This window comes from Myotis yumanensis, unplaced genomic scaffold (assembly GCF_028538775.1).
Source record: "Myotis yumanensis isolate MYYU_CA2020_CCGP unplaced genomic scaffold, mMyoYum1.0.hap1 SCAF_1, whole genome shotgun sequence".
Classification (NCBI taxonomy): Eukaryota; Metazoa; Chordata; class Mammalia; order Chiroptera; family Vespertilionidae; genus Myotis; species Myotis yumanensis.
In genome coordinates this window covers 96,584,078-96,603,912 of record NW_027223752.1, presented here as the reverse complement: position 1 = coordinate 96,603,912, position 19,835 = coordinate 96,584,078, and the positions used below count along the sequence as shown (strand labels likewise).

Genomic DNA, 19,835 nt, shown 5'->3' with positions numbered 1-19,835 from the left:
ACACAGAGGACTCCTGAGGAGGACAGAGAAATTCTAAGTTTTTGGCAGTCATACTGGACTGAAGTAGCAAAATTGGAAATTTGAGAATTGTTTCCACTTCAAATAATTTGCAAAATCCCAAACCTGCATGGGGCTTGAAGTTACAGCTAAGTCCTAAAACCCTGAAAAGAATAATGGAGTATCCCACAATTTTACAATGTTGAGGAGACAAACACTGGAATACAGGATCTGCTAGGACTAGTGGATACACAGCTCTCAGTTTGAGAAGGAAAAAAGTGCTAGGGAAAACCTCAAGTAGACCAAGACTTTCCAAAACATCACCATGGAAGTATGTATGGGAGATACTAGAGCACTTTAGATAGTGATAGACATGAACTAATAGAAAATATTGTATAAAGTAGGAGAGAAAAGGGACAACTGGTTGGTTAGGTGATAACCTTAAGCAGGCAAGAAAACATGTGAACTAGTGCAGAAATAGAGATTGTTCTTAAATGGATGCATGTAGAAAAAAAGAAATAAATTAGAAAAGTTAGAACTATGAGTGCAAATGCAGGTTGGCTGGTGGGTGAAATGGCGACAAGAAGAGTCCATTTGCCCATCTGGAAGGAGAAGGAAATATCTGAGAAGAAAGAAAAGATAAAATAGTCCTCTAGAGCCATGGTCGGCAAACCGCGGCTTGCGAGCCACATGCGGCTCTTTGGCCCCTTGAGTGTGGCTCTTCCACAAAATACCATGTGCGGGCACGCATGTACAGTGCGATTGAAACTTTGTGGCCCATGCGCAGAAGTCGGTATTTTGTGGAAGAGCTGGTATTTTGTGGAAGAGCCACACTCAAGGGGCCAAAAGAGCCGCATGTGGCTCGCGAGCCGCGGTTTGCCGACCATGGCTCTAGAGGACTATTTTATCTTTTCTTGCCGACCACTGCTCTAGAGGGAAGAGTGAATGGACTAACAAAAAAGCTGAAGACTGTCAGGTAACATCAGGGTCTACTTGAAGACAGTGGTCATAAATTTAAGGTAAGTTCAGTTTGAAAATTTATGTGATATTGTCCTGCCATATAAATACATGAAGGCATAGAAGAGGCATAGAAAGTTAAATGTTTAAGGCTTAAGCTTTGCTGGGTGAGTAGGACAAAGAGAGGGCCAAGAGAACTAAGCTCATATTATATTTAAGTTGGTGATAATTATGGTGAGCCATGAAATATAAGCTAGATAAAGAGGGAAGTGACATAAGAAGCTTGAGGGATAGGAAAACATGTAGGGTAATAGAAATAGGTGCCAGTTGAGAAGTTTCCAGAGTCATAGTTCTAGAGTAAGTGAGCTGGAAAGATATAAGTGGTGGTCAGACACCCGGAGGCTTGCAATGGAGACGGATGATAACCAGGGATCGGATGTGACTGGAGGGGGTGGCAGAAGTAGCGCAGAAGACACGATGACTGGAGAAGAGAAATTCAAGATGAGAGGCTGGGATATTAAAAAAATCATCTACACAGGTAGTTAAATCATCAAGAATTATGACAAGAATTATGAAGAGACAGAAAAAAACATCCTACATTTTTAAGAAATGAAGAGACATACGAGTGTGCACATGAGTTCAACAGGAGTATGTACAGGTGGTACAATCTGATGCATGAGCTTTGGGGCTGGAGGAGTTTAGAGAGAAAAACAAAACAATGATCTAAAAACACCAACGAATAGAGGAACCAGCCTTCATGCCACTGGAATAACTGCAGGAGGGAATACCACCACTGCCTGACAGGCCTGCAGCGGGAGCAGGAGCCGCAGGGAGGCAATCAGGTTTCGGGTAGAGCAGGAAGATGTAAGTGATATTCAGAAAAGAATACACAAATAATTTGATTCATTTATCAATATTTACTAAAAGGCACTGAATTAGGCACTGGGAATAAAAGAGTAATAAAGATATAATCTCAGCCCTCACAAAACTGCGACTCAAATAAGAAGTCGATCTCATGTTCGAGTGATTACATTAAAGAACATAATTGTAGTTATATAACAAGCTAACAGAAATGAGGATGCATGTATTTGAAGACTGATATAACAAAAGATGTGATTCATATATCTATCGTGATATTAATTATGTGGTAATAACTGAGTTGAATTAAGAATATGTGGGAAAAGTCATTTTTTTAATGGTAAAGGACAGAGAAACAGTAAGTAGATGCTTTTGCAGATACGTGCAGTTACCTGAGACAAAGCAGCATCGCGTTCTTCTATCACTGCGTTCATTTCTTCTGCAGTTATTCTCTTTTCACATGCCTTGGTCTTGTAGATCCTATCCACAATTATAGCTCCATTCTTCTCAATAGCCATCCCTGTGTCTGCATTGTTTATTCTGTTCAGTAATTCCTGTAATGTCTACCAACACCATTATATGTTAGTCAGACATGAAGTTTTAATATATTTTATTTAATATAGGGTTTTAATTAATAGACACATGTGAATTGTAAATTGACTGAGTGAAGTTATTGAATTTTCATATCGCAGCAAAGATGTACATTATTAGTGTGTCAATTCTTCTTTTTCCCACATCTTAGTTCTTGAAACCCACTCAATTGAACTTAAGCCTCTAAGATATAAGACTGACATCCAGAAATCTCCTCAGAGAATGGCTTACCATGTCATTTTCTTCGGGGTTAATATTTTCTAGCCTAGAAAAAAGGGACACAGAAAGCCTGATCAGTAGCATTTCCTTAGTGCAGCAAAATGAGTTCGCTTTTTAAATCTTTAGAACCTCAAGTAATTTCATTCGACTAGTCTTTAGAGTCAACCATGACACTGAACATATTAAAGTGCCACCTGCTCGACTCCATCTTTCAATAATGCTCCATATCTCCTGCACTGACTTTAGACTGTTAAGTTATTAATGTTTACTGCTATATATGACTACAAGGATCAATTGTTCATATGTGCTTAGATGAAGAAAGTTCCCCAGCGATAGGAGCATTCACTCTCGTCATTATATTTATTCCTGGACTTTCAATTCTTTCCTGAAACTATGATTCCTCTGTTTTTTGGACATTATTACAAATAAAACAAGGCAAGTTTTGTTTATTACAAATTTTACCTATGTTACCTCAGAAGCAATGACAAATAATTACCTCTAAATTTGACTTGACAATCTCCCACTGCTACCTATTTGTTAAAACAAATATACTATACAGAAAGGCTGACTAAAACTGAACCATATTTTTAGAAGACTAATGTTATTTTCTCTTTTTCATTACAAATATAGAATTATTCAATTAGAGACAAAGAAAGCAAATTGGGTCCCCTCAAAAATTCACTTTGTCTTATAAGAGTCACAGTGCTTACAGAAGTGACTATTGATTTTGGAAATTGAAGAAATGCAATAAAGAAGAAAAATTTAAATGATATATCTTAGAAAATACTTATAATCTAGGCAACCACTAAATTGGGTAAATTAAATAAAAATCTGTAATGAGGTTTAGTAAAATGATGTAGATTTTTAAAATGGCCCTCAATTATTTTAAAATTGTACTAAAAAGTTTAGATAACCAAGTTTAGCTATTCAAGCCCCCACCACCGCCATTTCTGTGTTCCTATGATTTAACACTTACCACGAAAAAAGGATACTAGGAAAAGATAATAGAAGACACAATAAATTTGTTACAAAATTGTCCCAAACTCTACAATTCAATAAAATAGCTACTTTGATGGAAAGTATAAATTTTAGAACAATGCATCTTAACAGGAAAAAATACATATAAAGAATTTTCCACACATACTTAAGCAGTATAAGTTAACAGGAAAGTAATTTTCAATTACATAAACTTATTGCATCTTAAACTACTAATGTCTTCTTGGATTTGCCACATTTCAACAAGGGCAAACATTCTCATCTTTTCTCTGCCAAAATAAATCAACAGTTTCCAAATATACTGCTTCATAAAGGCTTGTTCTACAAGAACTGTGAAGACAATCACTTATTTTTCAATCACTTAAAAAGCATAGTGGAAAAGTGTAAGATAAAATTCTTACAGCTAATTTATGAACATGTAAAGGAATTTGAAGAATGGTGCAACCATCAGTTACTGGTTGGATAAATATGATTTTAAAAAAGGAAGCCATAGCCTGGTGGGCATGGCTCAGTGGTTGAGTGTTGACTTATGAACTAGAGGTCACAGTTTTATTCCGGGTCAGGGCACATGCCCAGGTTGTGGGCTCCATCCCCAGTGTGAGGTGTGTAGGAGGTAGCCAATCAATGATTCTCTCTCATCATTGGTATTTCTATCTCACTCTCCCTCCACATTCCTCTCTGAAATCAATAAAAATATTTTTAAAAAATAAAAGGGAAGCCATATGTAGTGAGAAATATTTACCTTAATGTTGTTATTTTTCAATGAAATCAGACTAAGAGTTTATTTTGGCAAATGCCAAACAAAACTCAACTGAAACTTTTAAACTTCAAAATTTATTTATTAAACTTGATAATTTAAAATGTAAAAAGCTACATTAAAATCGAACATTTAGATTAGCAGATCACTGGCAACTTTTGTAAAAAAAAATTAGTTCTACAGGTTATAAATCTCCCTTTTCTGTTTCAAAGAATTACATATGTTCAGGAAGAAAAATAACAGCATAGGTAGGCTACCTAATATGTATATTATAAATAATAAACATAACAAGAAGTATATGGAATGCTTATGTAATACTTTTTAGTTTTTTTCACGCACTGCTATGTGAGGAATTATTACCTTACCAGAGGGTTTCAATGTTCTAAATTAACATATTTCAACAGGATATGTTTAAGATAATTGTATGCAGGCTAATATTAACATTCCCTACTAACAACTAGAATTTTTAAAATTAAATTTTCTTATCAAAAGTTTATACTAAATCCTTGGCACATGAATTTAGCATTCAAACTATAACTAATTTATGTGATTATCCTTAAAAGTACATAGTATCTAGTGACTGACCACTTTGCTGATGAAGAAACTGGAATCATGTTTCGCAAGTATGCCGGGTCTGACGTGCAGGGCAAGAGTGAGCCAAGTCAACCACTTAGCATTTACATCGCAATTTTGTTTTGCTAAATTATACTTTAATATTGAAGTCAGTAATAAATGGTCATTTGGAGAAAAATAAAACTTTAATAAAAATAAACAAATGAGCCCTAGCCTGTTTGGCTAAGTGGATAGAGCGCTGGCCTGCAGACTGAAGGGTCCCAGGTTCGATTCTGGCCAAGGGTACATGCCTGGGTTGCGGGCTTGATCCCCAGTGTGGGGCATGCAGGAGCAGCTGATCAATGATTCTCTCTCATCCTTGATGTTTCTATCTCTCTATCCCTCTCCCTTCCTCTCTAAAATCAATAAAAATATATTTAAAAAATAAAAAAATGAACAAATGATAATCTGGGATTCGAAAGTTTACATAGAAACAAAGTAACTTGCAATACAAACAAATTTCGAAAGAGAAAAAGCCAATACTTGCATTTTCTATCTGTAGTCATTTAAAAGTCTCAGAAATACTTGTCACAGGTAGCAAAGATCAACTACATTATAATTTAGTCTCAACTAGATTATATAGAGCAAGGACAGCAACCTTTTCCTGTAAGGGGTGAGATAGCATTTAAGGCTTTGCCATGCGTTCTCTGTCACACTACTAACCTGCGTCTGTAACACAAAAACAGCTAATAAACACATGAACAGGTGTGGTTGCCTTCTAATAAAACTTCATTTACAAAAACAGGTGGAAGCTGAACTTGCACCACAGGACTTTACTTTGCTGACCCCTGATAAAGAGTATTGAAAAAGGAGGCCAGGTTTGTATGTTAATACACTTTAAGGGCCAATTCAGTATATTTGACTTTTTTTTTTTAACTGGATCGTTCAATGTCTAGTTAAAGATTAATCATAAAAAAAGTGGTTTCAGAAAGTTAAATTCAGTCCTACAATAAGTATATAACTGACTTTATCAGTTAAAAGAAAACATAAAAATTAGACAAAAAATAGACCGTTAGGGGAAAAAAAACTATAATACAGCTATATATGGCTTCACTTTTCTATATAAAATGTCTTTTGAAGTTTAAGGCTTACTAGCAGCATGTACAAAACATAAAGCTTTACTGGTTTAATTAAGACTTAAAATAATAGTGTTATATGAAGTATAGCTGAGAAACTATAAATTATAAATCATTATTATGAGGTTTACAATTGCACACAAGAATCTCAACCTTCTGTAAACTCTTAATTATGCCTATAACATTCTAACTAGACATAGACATGATAATTAGTAAGAATTTTGCTGAAGTAAATGTCCATGGGCTCAAGTTTCAATTGATTTCCTATACCATGCAAATTCTGACTGACAGCCTTGCACTCTAAGTGAAAAGACCCATGCAGAAAATGTCACATTTCTTGATTTATCCCTAAATCACTCAATATTATGTCTTTAATTTCTGAACCTATAATCATTCTCCTTGTTCAATGGAAAGAACCTCACATGCTAAAAGACCGAATAAGAAAATTCTAAATTGTTTTTATCAGTCTCATTTTACACAGTTCCACTCTTAATAAAGAATATACCAAAAATAACAGAGACACAACATACCATAATCTCAAAAGTTGCAATATACATATGCAAACATGTTTTTTTTCCTATTTTTTAAATAAAAGTAAAAATGAAAAAAAAAGCACTGAATATTCAAGGGGTAAGGAAAGGCAGAGAAGTGACAGAATAATAAAACAAAACAAAACACATTTGGCATTAAAGATACAGCGATCAGAAGTGGTAAGGAGAAGAGAAAAAAAATGACAAAAGGAATTTAAAGATTATAAGAAGCAAAAAATAGGAATTAAAAAAGAGATGTGAAATAATTTATAATTTCAACCTATACTCAATACCTCCAAATGTGCCTCCGTCAAGCAAAGCTCAGTTAAAAACAGGTTCTATCTTAAGAAGGATTTCATTTAAATGCACTATTGAACGCTCAGAACCTACATGCTTCAGCTAAGTAGAAAGGAACCTGTACAGTGCCATTTAAAACTGTGCTGATATATTAGCCTTTGTTGTTGTTCTTCCTTCTTATTTATGGTTTTTCCTAATCCCCCATGTACTCCTACATTATAATTCATTAAGAAATTACTATAAACTGATCCTAGGAAGCAATAATTCCTCATATTAGTTAATATTATTTTAAGTATTCATGTAATTATTTACTTAATGTCTTCTTCCTAAACTGAGACTATAATGTTATGCACTCAGCAAACAGAACTGAACCTGACACACAGTATATATTTGATAAATATTTATTAAATAGATTAATTAACTTGGGATTGAGTGTTCTCCTATTCTCCTTTACCCATTTCTCCCTTATTATAAATGCTACAAGAACAAAATAAAAAAGACTCAGCCTTAAGGTATCCTAATTTTAATATATTATAATAAAAACTATAAAAATATACATGGTGGGGCAAAAGTAGGGTTATAGTTGTTTAAGTGGAAAATAATACAATAATTAAATACTAATACAAGAATAAACTCTTTCGCATACTCACAACTGTAAACCTACGTTTGCCCCACCGTACATTTCCTAGCTCTTTCTTCTGATTGGGCCTAGAAGTAGTCACACCCAGCAACAATGCGCACATCTGGCATCCAGATCTTGGTTTCTAATACCACTTTCCAATAAAAGGAATCGGGGTTCCTTTAAGGAGTGGATGATTCCGGGATGGGAGTGGCACATTTCGAGACCCGAAGCATCTTGAAGTGCAGAAAAGAGAAGTTACAAAAGAAGACAAGAGTAAGGACATCGACAACAGAACTATGAAGAAGTCAAGAAAGTAAGTGTACTCAGTGTTGTGTATTTCTTTTTTTCTTCGTGTGTGTGTGTGTGTGTGTGTGTGTGTGTGTGTGGTAGCTGCTATTCCTGACATGCAAATTACTACAGCATGCCAGAAGTCTGAGAAAGACTATGGAGATATGGAATTTACAACTGTAACACAAAGGAATCAGTAACATTTCTGAATATGTAATCACATAATGCATACACTTTATAAATGACTCCAATGTCATATAGTTTTAAATGTGTACATACAATTTTAGAGACATTTCCATATGGCTGGCTCGTGCGATTGCTTCATCTCTCTCCTCATTCGCTATTTGTAGTCGAGACATAATAGCTTCATCACGTTCCCTCTGTGCAAAATACACCTCTTCAACCAGAGCTACCAAAAAATATCATCCAAAATTAATTAGAGAAAATAAAGGAGAAATGCATACTTTTAACAAAAATAATTTTCTTTTATTCACCTAAATTGGTATCAATTAATCACTTGACAAAAATTATTTTTAAAAGCTACTGTAAAATTGAGTTACCATTTTACACCCATAAAATAAAAAATTAAAAGGTCAAATAATAACAAATATTGTGATCTTGTGAAATAAAAATAATTCTCACATATAATTTTGCAATTGTCAAGAAGAATTTGACAATATTTATTACAGTTGAAGATGTCTGTAGCCTAGAACCTGGCAAATCTCCTCTTTGGTTACAGAAATTCTTGTACATAAGCATAGGGAAACATGTATAAAAATGCTTACCGTAGCATTATATAACAGCAAAACTAGAAATAACTCAAATGTCCAGCAACAGGAGAGAGAATAAATAACTCACTTTACATTCAAAATGGGAATGCTATCCAGCCTTTAAAATGAATTAACTATGGACAAATCTCAAAAATGAAATTTTGACAAAACCAGCAAGTTGCAAAGCAAGACAACTCCACCTATTATTTATGGATAGACACAATTATGAAAAATATTAAAATAAGCATGGAAACAACAAACACCAAAGTCAGGAGGGTAGATAGATGGATAGAATAACAGATGGTAGTAAAGGTTTTCAAGGAAAGTAAGGGTATGTAAGAGAGTATTTTGACGGATGGGGAATAGATTAAGCAGTTTGTCAATTTTTTTTTTTTAATTAAACATACAGCTATGACCATAAGGTTCAGCTATTCCATTCATAGGTATTTTATAAATGCTAAGATATTTTTCCAAAATTAAAGTATTACTGAATGATAATTTTAACACTTATTAGCTTTTATGTAAAATCTGATTATGAAAAACATGATTCTTTCTAGAATTCAGTACTTTCAAAGGATCAATATGCAACTCTCAAACATTTTTAGTAAAGAAAACTTAATTGTAAACACTGAGCTTTTCCAAGGTGGATGACTATTACAAAGTTCACTAGAAAATCAATATAGCATTTTAGCTGGAATTTGCTCATTAAACACCCACAGCTCTACTGCAAATTATGATGGAATGAATAAAGCAAATACGCATGCTTCTTTCTTTTTATTAAATGTAAAATCTACTGTTAATTGCATCTCGTATGTCATACAAACTTTTGTCCTTAACTATTAAATAGAAGCCTTAACAAAAGTCATTAGAGATTCTCTTTCTTTGACTTGAATAAATTTCAATATTTGTTCAGTAAAGGTTCACAGCAGTTAAATCACATTAACAAATATTATTAGCTACTATGTAAGCCAACCAAGTAAAATACTTATATTGTAGGTAAAACAAATCACTGGGTGTTTACAATAATATTTGGATATCTCCATTTTTAAACATGGTTATCAAATATTGTATAATTCTTAGTCAAATTCAAAAGAGATTCATCGAGAGGATCACCCCCCCCCCCACAACCACCCACCACCAAATTCTCAAATTTGTTTAGTAAGCTAATTGTTTTCTAATATGGGCAAAAGTAAATATGAAGAGGCTAAACCATACTAAGTATGAGTTTACTGAGTCAAGACAAAGTACATATTTTCTTAGTAGAACCCAAGTCTATTGACAAACCCATATTGTACACTTCTCAAACTACTTTTAAAATACAGTAAGAGACAGTATATTGGAAAACATTCTAGTTTAAACATTGGATCATGATCCCATAAATAACATAATTTGGAGGATAGACATTGCCCAGGAAAAAGAATCTGTTTGTTAACATCCTCAAAGTAGTTATGTAAACAGAAAAGGCTGAACGTAAAGAGAGGGGAAAAGAAATCATTAGGATTTGATTTGAGACATATAAAATAATCATCAATTACAATTCGTGTTCCAAAATTCTAAGAACAAATATAGCATAGATGATAGCTTTGTAAAAGACAGGTCTTTACTAAACATGAAAGAATGTCCCATGGCTGAACAGCTAACCATTACTACCTTTGCATGATGTTAAGTGGATTCCTTGCAAATATGATAGTGTTTTATGAAACCACCAATATATATTCCAGAACCACAAATATCACACTAGGTTTTTTAATTTTCTTGAAAATTGTATTGTCTCTCTCTTTGTATAAAGTGGATGTGAATTTAAAGACAAATGGTAAATGCCCCACATCAGTAGAAAATTAACCAACCTACTTCATGTAGCTTGATGCTTCCTTTTTTTTGCATTACAATGCTGGATTCAACTTTTTACTTCAGAGCTTCTTTTAAAGAATAAACTATTATGTTTTTCTAAAATTGAATTAGAATGTTCAATATTTTATATGATTATTTCATAAATAACCTCTTCTGATTAAAGAGTCATACCGGCTCATTGTATAAATGCAGAGACAGAAATATTTTACATAGTTTGTAACATTCTGTATATATTTAAAATAAACAGAGTATGTTCCTATATTTTTCAGTAATCTTCAAAAATAGAAAACATTTTATATTCGCCATAACCGGTTTGGCTCAGTGGATAGAGCGTCGGCCTGTGGACTCAAGGGTCCCAGGTTCGACTTCAGTCAAGGGTATGTACCTTGGTTGTGGGCACATCCCCAGTAGGGGGAGTGCAGGAGGCGGCTGATCGATGTTTCTCTCTCATTGATGTTTCTAACTCTCTATCACTCTCCCTTCCTCTCTGTAAAAAAAATCAATAAATATATATTTTTAAAAAAATTAAAAAAAACAAACATTTTATATTGTACATGAAATTTTATTATTTGGACATGCCATATTTCATTAAACTAAGATGCTCAAATATAAGATTTTACACTGTTCTAAGTTATTCACTATATAAACAACACTATAATGAACATCTTTGAAGATAAATCCTTATGTATGAACTTAGCTAATTACTTAGGAAAATTCCTAGAAGTATGACTACTACATTAAAAGTCGGCATTTTAGGAGAAACCAAGGTGGCGGCATAGGTAAACACCGGAAATTGCTGTCTCCCACAACCACTTCAAAAATACAACTAAAAGACAAAACGGACATCATCCTGAACCACAGGAAGGCTGGCCGAGTGGAAATTCTACAACTAGAAGAGAAAAGCACACTGAGACTCAGAGGAGGTGCGGAAGTAAAGTGCAGAGGTAGGGAGGCGCACGCGGCAAGGGCTGGCAACTGAGGACGCGGCTGTCTTTTTGAATTGGGAGGGAGTCACAAGCTCCCGACTGCTCTGAACTCCAGTTCCGGGTGAATCTCTGGGGACCTAGACACATACGGGGAGAAACTGGACTGTCAGGCAGCGGGCAGAACTCGGAACTTGAGGGCGGCTTTCTCTCAGAGGTGCTTGCAGCCCGGAACACTGAGACGCCGGGCCCTTTAGGGCAGGGCTGAGGATCAGCCATAGCTGCTTGCTCCACCCCTTTGATTCCCTGAGACCCTGCCCCACCCAAGCTGCAGCAGAGGCTTTTGCATATGAATGCCCTGGCCCTTTGCAATCTGAAAATTACTTAACAAAATGCAGCTGGGTCAGAGAGACCCAGAACTTCCAAAAGAAGGTCCAAGGCCCCACAGCAGCTTGCACTGCTTCACAGCTGGGCCTCATCTGGGCACCTCCAAACCCCAAAGAAGAGGAATCTGAAGATCTCTCCATAGCTCCTACTGGGTAGCCTCAGGCAGAGACTAAATTAGCACCTCCTTGGAGAACCAAGAGCCAGTGTACCCAGTGGTCAGAGTGGGACCATCCAGATTATAACTCCTCAGATCCATAAGGGACACACTCAGGGGGCAGACTCAGTGAGCACCAAAGCCCCACTGAAGCAAGTCTTGCCCCAGAAGGGTGTCTCCAGCACAGAAGTTCTCCCACCCTAGACACAGCTGATTCTCACAGCCAATTGGCCTGGAGGTCAATTCCTCCCAGTGATACCTACAACAATCAAGGCTTAACTACAACAAGACTGTGCACACAGCCCACAAAGGGGTGCACCAAGAGTGTCCACCTTAGGTAATTGGGGAGGCTGAGCTACTGGGCCCTATAGGACACCTAGCACAGAAAGCCACTCTATCAACACAGGGAAGCATAAAAAATGCAGAGTCAAAGAAACAAGTCACTGCCGAAACCTGTTTGGCTCAGTGGATAGAGCGTCGGCCTGCGGACTGAAGGGTCCCAGGTTCGATTCCAGCCAAGGGCATGTACCTGGGTTGCGGGTGCATCCCCAATGGGAGATGTGCAGGAGGCAGCTGATCGATGTTTCTCTCTCATCGATGTTTCTAACTCTCTATCTCTCTCCCTTCCTCTCTGTGAAAAATCAATAAAATATATATATTTTTTTTAAAAAGGAACAAGTCACAAATGACAGAAATGGAGGAAAGCAAACTACTGGATATAGAGTTCAAAACCACACTTATAAGGTTTTTCAAGAATTTTCTAGAAAACGCCAATAAATTTAGTAATACCCTCAAAAGTCTAGTGAAACCGCCGATAAATTTAGTGAGACCCTCAAGAAATCTAGTGAGACCCTCAAGGTTATGAAAAAGGACCAACTAGAAATTAAACATACACTGACTGAAATAAAGAATATTATACAGACTCCCGACAGCAGACCAGAGGATTGCAAGAATCAAGTCAAAGATTTGAAATACGAAGAAGCAAAAAACACCCAACCAGAAAAGCAAAAAGAAAAAAGAATCCAAAAATATAAAGATAGTGTAAGGAGCCTCTGGGACAACTTCAAGCGAACCAACATCCGAATTATGGGGGTGCCAGAAGAAGAGAGAGAACAAGATATTGAAAACCTATTTGAAGAAATAATGACAGAAAACTTCCCCTACCTGGTGAAAGAAATAGACTTCCAAGTCCAGGAAGCACAGAGGACCCCAAACAAAAGGAATCCAAAGAGGACCACACCAAGACACATCATAATTAAAATGCCAAGAGCAAAAGACAAAGAGAGAATCTTAAAAGCAGCAAGAGAAAGAAAATCAGTTACCTACAAGGGAGTACCCATATGAATGTCAGCTGATTTCTCAACAGAAACTATGCAGGCCAGAAGGGAGTGGCAAGAAATATTCAAAGTGATGAATAGCAAGAACCTACAACCAAGATTACTCTACCCAGCAAAGCTATCATTCAGAATTGAAGGTCAGATAAAGAGCTTCACAGATAAGAAAAAGCTAAAGGAGTTCATCACCACCAAACCAGTACTATATGAAATGCTGAAAGGTATTCTTTAAGAAGAGGAAGAAGAGAAAGGTAAAGATAAAAATTATGAACAACAAATACACGTCTATCAACAAGTGAATCTAAAAATCAAGTGAATAAAAAATCTGATGAACAGAATAAACTGGTGAATACAATAGAATCAGGGGCATAGAAAGGGAGTGGACTGACTACTCTCTGGGCAGGGGAAGGGGTGTGGGGGGTTGGGGAAGAGAGTGAACAAAAATCGTACACCTATGGATGAGGACAGTGGGGGAGGGGGGGTAAGGGCAGAGGGTGGGGTGGGAACCGGGTGGAGGGGAGCTATGGGGGGAAAAAAGAGGAACAACTGTCATAATCTGAACAATAAAGATTTAATTTTAAAAAAAAAGTCAGCATTTTAGCTCCTGACATATGCTTTAAATTTTTCTTCTGTGAAGTTGCTATAAATTTATAAGTCCTTACTTATTGTTGATAGGTCTGTGACTTTAAGAAAAATGATGGATAAGAACAGAAATTTTATGGTAAGTTAACTGATATAAACTAGAGTTAAGTTCCTGTGACAACTCATCAATGGTGTAGCAAAATGTTATCAAGGACCTGCTATACTTACCAATGGTATAGGAATTGATAAAGATTAATTAGAAAATTACACAAAACATGTTTTAGTAGAAAAAGTATAAGACAAGGATGTGTGTGTGTTTTGTTTTGTTTTTGCAAAATCCCCAATTACTACATACAAGTATTTAGTACATATAACTAAAGACTATATAAGAACACTTTCTAAAATACGGTTTACATTTGAACATTTAATACATCTCAGAACTACAATCTGTAATACTTTCCACAATGAAGATAAAACTACAATTTTAATGTGAAAGAACCTTATCCCTGAATTATTATAATTAGTATTGATTATTTTATACACTTTTGAAATACAATTTTAAGAAATATTTAAATTACTTTCTGTACATAATATCTACTTCAAATAGATACCAATATGAAAATTCTGTAAAATATAATTGCTACCTAAACTTTTTAGAATTAAACATACAGAAAAAAGCTTAAGAAAATATTATCTGAAAGTTTTCTGTTACTTTTCTGTTTTAAATACCCTAATTATTTGATATGCTCTAAAATGCTTTCATTCTAAATTCCACAGTATGCCATACATAATAAAATATTGCCAGTTGATGGTTATTGTTATGCATACTGGTTTCTGTTTCCTCAACGCTTATTTTGTTTCCTCCAGAAAACACAAACTCATTTAGGGAGAGAGGTTACAACATTGGCCATAATCTACTTTCAAGTATTATTTGTCCTGGCACTCATTGTAATTAATCCTGATTCATACCCTGGGATTCTGTAGCCAAAGATAATATAATCAACCTCTATCTATCAATATTTCTAAGTGTATTTCGAAGAGAATGGGCCTTTTTGTTTTTATCTGAAATGACTGGTCATATTCTTGAAATCCTTTTTCCTTCCAAAATAAAACATGCAGATATATAAATGTATATGTAATTTACATTTATAATTTAATTATAATTTAATATTTTTAAGGCATTTAAGTGTAGGATTAATGGTTTTCACATTTTACTTATGCCCATTATATACACAGAAAAATGACATTCCAATGTGTGTTATTTCTTAGAAGCACATATTATGTTATTTTCTATCCTCCTAATATGCAGAACTAATTAATTCTTGTTCTTCTTAATCATTAGATCAACATCATCATGGGACATACGGTATAGGTAAACAAATTTTTTACAAGAGAACAATGTAAATATTTTCTATTACACAACAATATTTATTTTTCCATGTTAATTAGTTGGGGTGTCTGAATATATTTTATATAATGGTAGATTACCTATCTATACTTTTAACATTTACATGTTAATCTAGATAGAAAAACTTAAGCTATTACATTCTGTGTAATAAGAAGGGCTTGACAGTATTTTTCAATTTATAAAATATTACTCTAAATTTGAGCACGGAGAAAATCTATTTTTTTAAAAAAGCAGATTAAATGCTTGCATAAACAATAATGTAAGTTAAGCAAATTATGTAACCACTGAATTATATGTAAAATGTAACTAAGATATCGATGATAGATAGATAGATAGATAGATAGATAGATAGATAGATAAGATAGATAGATTTATAAACATAAGACTTAGGAACTAAGGAGTTCTTTTGGCTAAAACCCAATATTGGCCTTATTTCAGTTTAATTGGAAGGGGATCTCAAATTCATCTTCTCCATGAGATATCAGGAACCTGGATTTATCTTTGTACCAAAGGTTAATAAGAAATGTGTCTGCAAAAGTCAAACAGCATTAAATACTAAAAACTGATTATTATTCTACAGGAGTTGTTCTGTCATTCATAATCTCTCCATGCTCCAACCTTCCACAGCTAATCTTTAATGGATGACATGCAAGAAAGAAAAATAACTAACATATAAAGCAGAGACTCTAATGTGAGCATTTAAAAAGTAAAATAAGGCTTTTAAAGAAACATAAATATTTTAAATATCACAAAAATAATTTATCGAAACTATTTAAAGAAATACTCTTTTGTGTAAAATTTAAACAGCATCTGTATACTGTTAATGTAATGGAGGAATAAAAATTAAGAGACATTAAACACTAGACAATGTCCACTGAGACTGTTTAGAAAAAATGAAAGGTTTAATTGAACAATTTTTAAAAGTTATGGCCACATCACTGTCCTAAAAGTAAATGAGTGGATGCAAATCAAGCTACACAATACTCTCTCACTATCAAATTCAATTTATGTAAAGCAAATTTTGAAGTGTTTGTGGCTTAATCATTTTATTTAAATGAGAAGACATGCTTACCTAAAAGACAAAGAGTTCATGTTTCTGCTATGCTTCTCCAAAATATCCTCTAGTATTTGAAGGTCATATATACTAACGAATTTCAAATAATATTATCCACATATATAATTTAATGGGTTAAAACACAGTAAAAAGTCCTAAACAGCTACAATGAGATACATTTTTTTTCCCAATGCTAACATACAGGGAATGAGCTTTTGTTAAGTAAAAAAGACCGACTTATTATATATTTTTCTCTTATTTTCTTTTTATGTAGAGATTAAAAACATGATTTTCATATTTTCAAACTTTCCAAATAAAATTAAATCTGAAAATCAAGGAAAACTAAAAACTAGAGAGAATAAATAAAATTAAAATATTTTAAAATTATTTTTAAAAAGAAATACATATCAATATTTTCTGAAACAAAACGTACATAAATAGCTGTGGGACAGTTACTTATATTAGCTACACTTTGAATATGCACCTCTTAGATCAAGAAGTCTTGAGAAAACAAATAGTGATATCATCATCTTATCATCATAATTTCCATTTATTGAGTGCCTTCAATGGGTTAAGCATTCATAAACATTATCTCACTTAAGCGTCACAGCAACCTATAAATAGGGTTTAGCCAAAGTTTGGGGAGGCTGTAACTTGCAGGAGATAAAAACAGTAAAACAAAGGTCTGAATCGGAAGTGTGAGCATTGAACCGCACCCACTGCAATGCTGTACTATGAGTAAGAAGTGACTGCACACAAAAGAATGTTTGAAATTACACGTCTGTCCATTTGCTGATGTACATTCACTGTCTAACACATCGCCTAGTACGTAACGACCCCTCAATAAATATTTGTTTCAATTTTTAAGAAGTTATCACAGTCCCTATACAGCGGCCAATAAAAACAGTCAGTGATGATGCTGATGTCAATAAAGAAGGGGAAGGTAAAAAGGTCAACCATTGGAGATTTTTAAAAATATATTTACTGATTTCAGAGAGGAGGGGAGGGGGAGAGAGAGATAGAAACGTCAATGATGAGAGAGAATCATCGATAGGCTGCTCCTGCACGCCCCCTACTGGGTATCGAGCCCACAACCTGGGCATGTGCCCTTGGCCAGAATCGAACCGGGGACCTTTCAGTCTGCAGACTGATGCTCTATCCACTGAGCCAAACAGGCTAGGGCAACCATTTGAGATTTTCAAATTCTCAGGAGATCACATTCCAATGATAGAACTCACATCATGTAAAAACCACCAGGGAAACAAAGGAAATGGCTTCCTGCTATTACAACAGTGTACATGAACGTTCATCGTAGGTGCACCTTGGACTAAATCCCAAATTCTCTGTATCCCATTCATTTTATTTCAGATTCACATGTAAGTAATATGCACTAGTGCTAATAAATATATATAGCCGAAACAGGTTTGGCTCAGTGGATAGAGCGTCGGCCTGCGGACTGAAAGGTCACAGGTTCGATTCCGGTCAAGGGCATGTACCTGGGTTGCGGGCACATCCCCAGTGGGAGATGTGCAGGAGGCAGCTGATCGATGTTTCTCTCTCATCGATGTTTCTAACTCTCTATCTATCTCTCTCCTTTCCTCTCTGTAAAAAAAATCAATAAAATATATAAAAAATAAATAAATAAAATAAATAAATAAATACATATATCTCAACAGTAATAATTCTCACCATCTAATCCTTTGTTTCCAATTTTTTCTTTCACTTTTCCATTAATAAACAGTGAACCATTAATTTTAATTAAAAGCTAAGCAGAAAAAATATTTTCAAAACTTTTTACATTATCAAAAGTTTAAGAATTTCATAAAGATAAAAAATAATCAAATATTAATATTAGCTATAACTTACTGAGTATATACTAGGTATTTTTATATATTCTCTCTAATCCTTAAAATAATCTGGGAGATTAATTAGTATTCACATTTTACATGGGTCAGAGTAAATTCTGGACAGAATATAATAATTTGTCCAAAGTCAACCCTGATTAAGTCAAAGCTGTGATCAAAACTTGGGTCAATCTGATTCCAAGGCTTTTGGTCTTTCCATTACTTCATTCTGCCTCACACAGAACTGGGCACCTTTTGTTTTATGTGGTTCTGACTATACCAGATTCTTATTCTTAGCAATTATACAATTAGCTGGGAAGACAAGATGATTAATATGTACATAAGTTACACATAAAGACACAAAAATAAATAAAGGGCAAATCTGAAACAGAAGAAAAATGGCATGGGTAGGATGGCAAAATTTGAGCACAGGCATCATATTAATTTCATGAAAGTTTGCTTTATGTGTTCTTTATGTATTAAACTTATCCACAAGAATTATTTTAAGATTAGAAAGCAACTTTTTTAAAAAATCACATCTTTTAAAAGTAACATTTTCTTTTTCTAATACAAAATCTAATCCATGCTCACTGGAGAAAACCTGCTATTGATTGAAACATTAATACATCCATTAATACTACCAAAATTTGCCTTTTTTATTGATTTTATTTATTTATTTATTTATTTATTTATTTATTTATTTATTTATGTGAGAGAGAGAGAGAGAGAGAGAGAGAGAGAAACATAAAGTAAGAGTGATACTAGATCTGCTGCCTCTTGCATGCCCCCTACCGGGGATCAAGCCTGCAACCAAGACATGTGCCCTGAAGCTGGGAATTGAACTGGCAACCTTTCCATGTGTGGAATGATGCCCAACCAACTAAGGCACACTGGCCAGGGCTGCCTCTTGTTTTATAAAATATACACATATATACAGGGTGTCCCCAAAAATGTACACACACACTTTGAATAATTATAAAGGCAGTATTTATTAAAATACATTCCATTTTCAAAATTGAGCTAGCAATTTTTTGGGACGCCCTGTTCATATATATATTTTTTGATTATATGATAAATACAGTCTTTCCCTACTTCTTTTTCTTAATATTATCATAAACATTTTCTCATCTCATCAAACATTCCTCAGAAATTATTTTAATTACTGCATGTCTCACATAAATGCCCCTTCATTTAACCATTCCCTTATTATTCGATTGATTTTAGTTCCCTTGCTGTCATAACACTCATATGTGAATATCTTTATATATAAATCTTTATACTTTATATACTGAAATGAAACAACTCCTATTTCCTTGAGTACCTGCATTTTATTAACATTTTATTTGAAATACCTATTGACATATATTTATACTTGTATCCCAGTTGTAATTTCCAATGTGCAGTTCAGAATGTTTCTGCATTTTTTTTTAAATGTGAAATATCTTGACTTTTAAAATATTTACATTTTGCTTACTTAAATGTATGTGCATATTTGTAATATACTTTACCAAACACACTTTTTATTTCAAATATAAAAATGAGCAGTGATAGAAACAAACATCCACTAATTATTTATTCTTTCATATGACACTAAATAAAACATGTAACTATAGTCCTATAATGCTCCCCTTTCTATTCAGGTACTGACATAGTTGTTTTTGTTATGGTGTTTTGCCTTCTGACCTCTCATAGGTAGAAGATAAGCTATCTACAACAGTATGTATGAGA

At 34.3% G+C, this 19,835-nt stretch overlaps 1 protein-coding gene across 6 annotated transcripts in view; it reads right to left on the bottom strand.

The window, feature by feature from the left end:
• MIPOL1 (mirror-image polydactyly 1) overlaps positions 1 to 19,835 on the bottom strand; it is a 334,097-nt gene that overhangs the window by 240,220 nt on the left and 74,042 nt on the right. For all 6 annotated transcript variants that reach the window (XM_070428268.1, XM_070428293.1, XM_070428294.1 and 3 more), the window contains exons 7-9: positions 8,080 to 8,209; positions 2,635 to 2,668; positions 2,205 to 2,375 (exon numbers count right to left, since the gene is read on the bottom strand). In XM_070428268.1, coding sequence (XP_070284369.1) covers positions 2,205 to 2,375; positions 2,635 to 2,668; positions 8,080 to 8,209 — 335 coding nt within the window. The remainder of the gene's footprint in view (positions 1 to 2,204; positions 2,376 to 2,634; positions 2,669 to 8,079; positions 8,210 to 19,835) is intronic.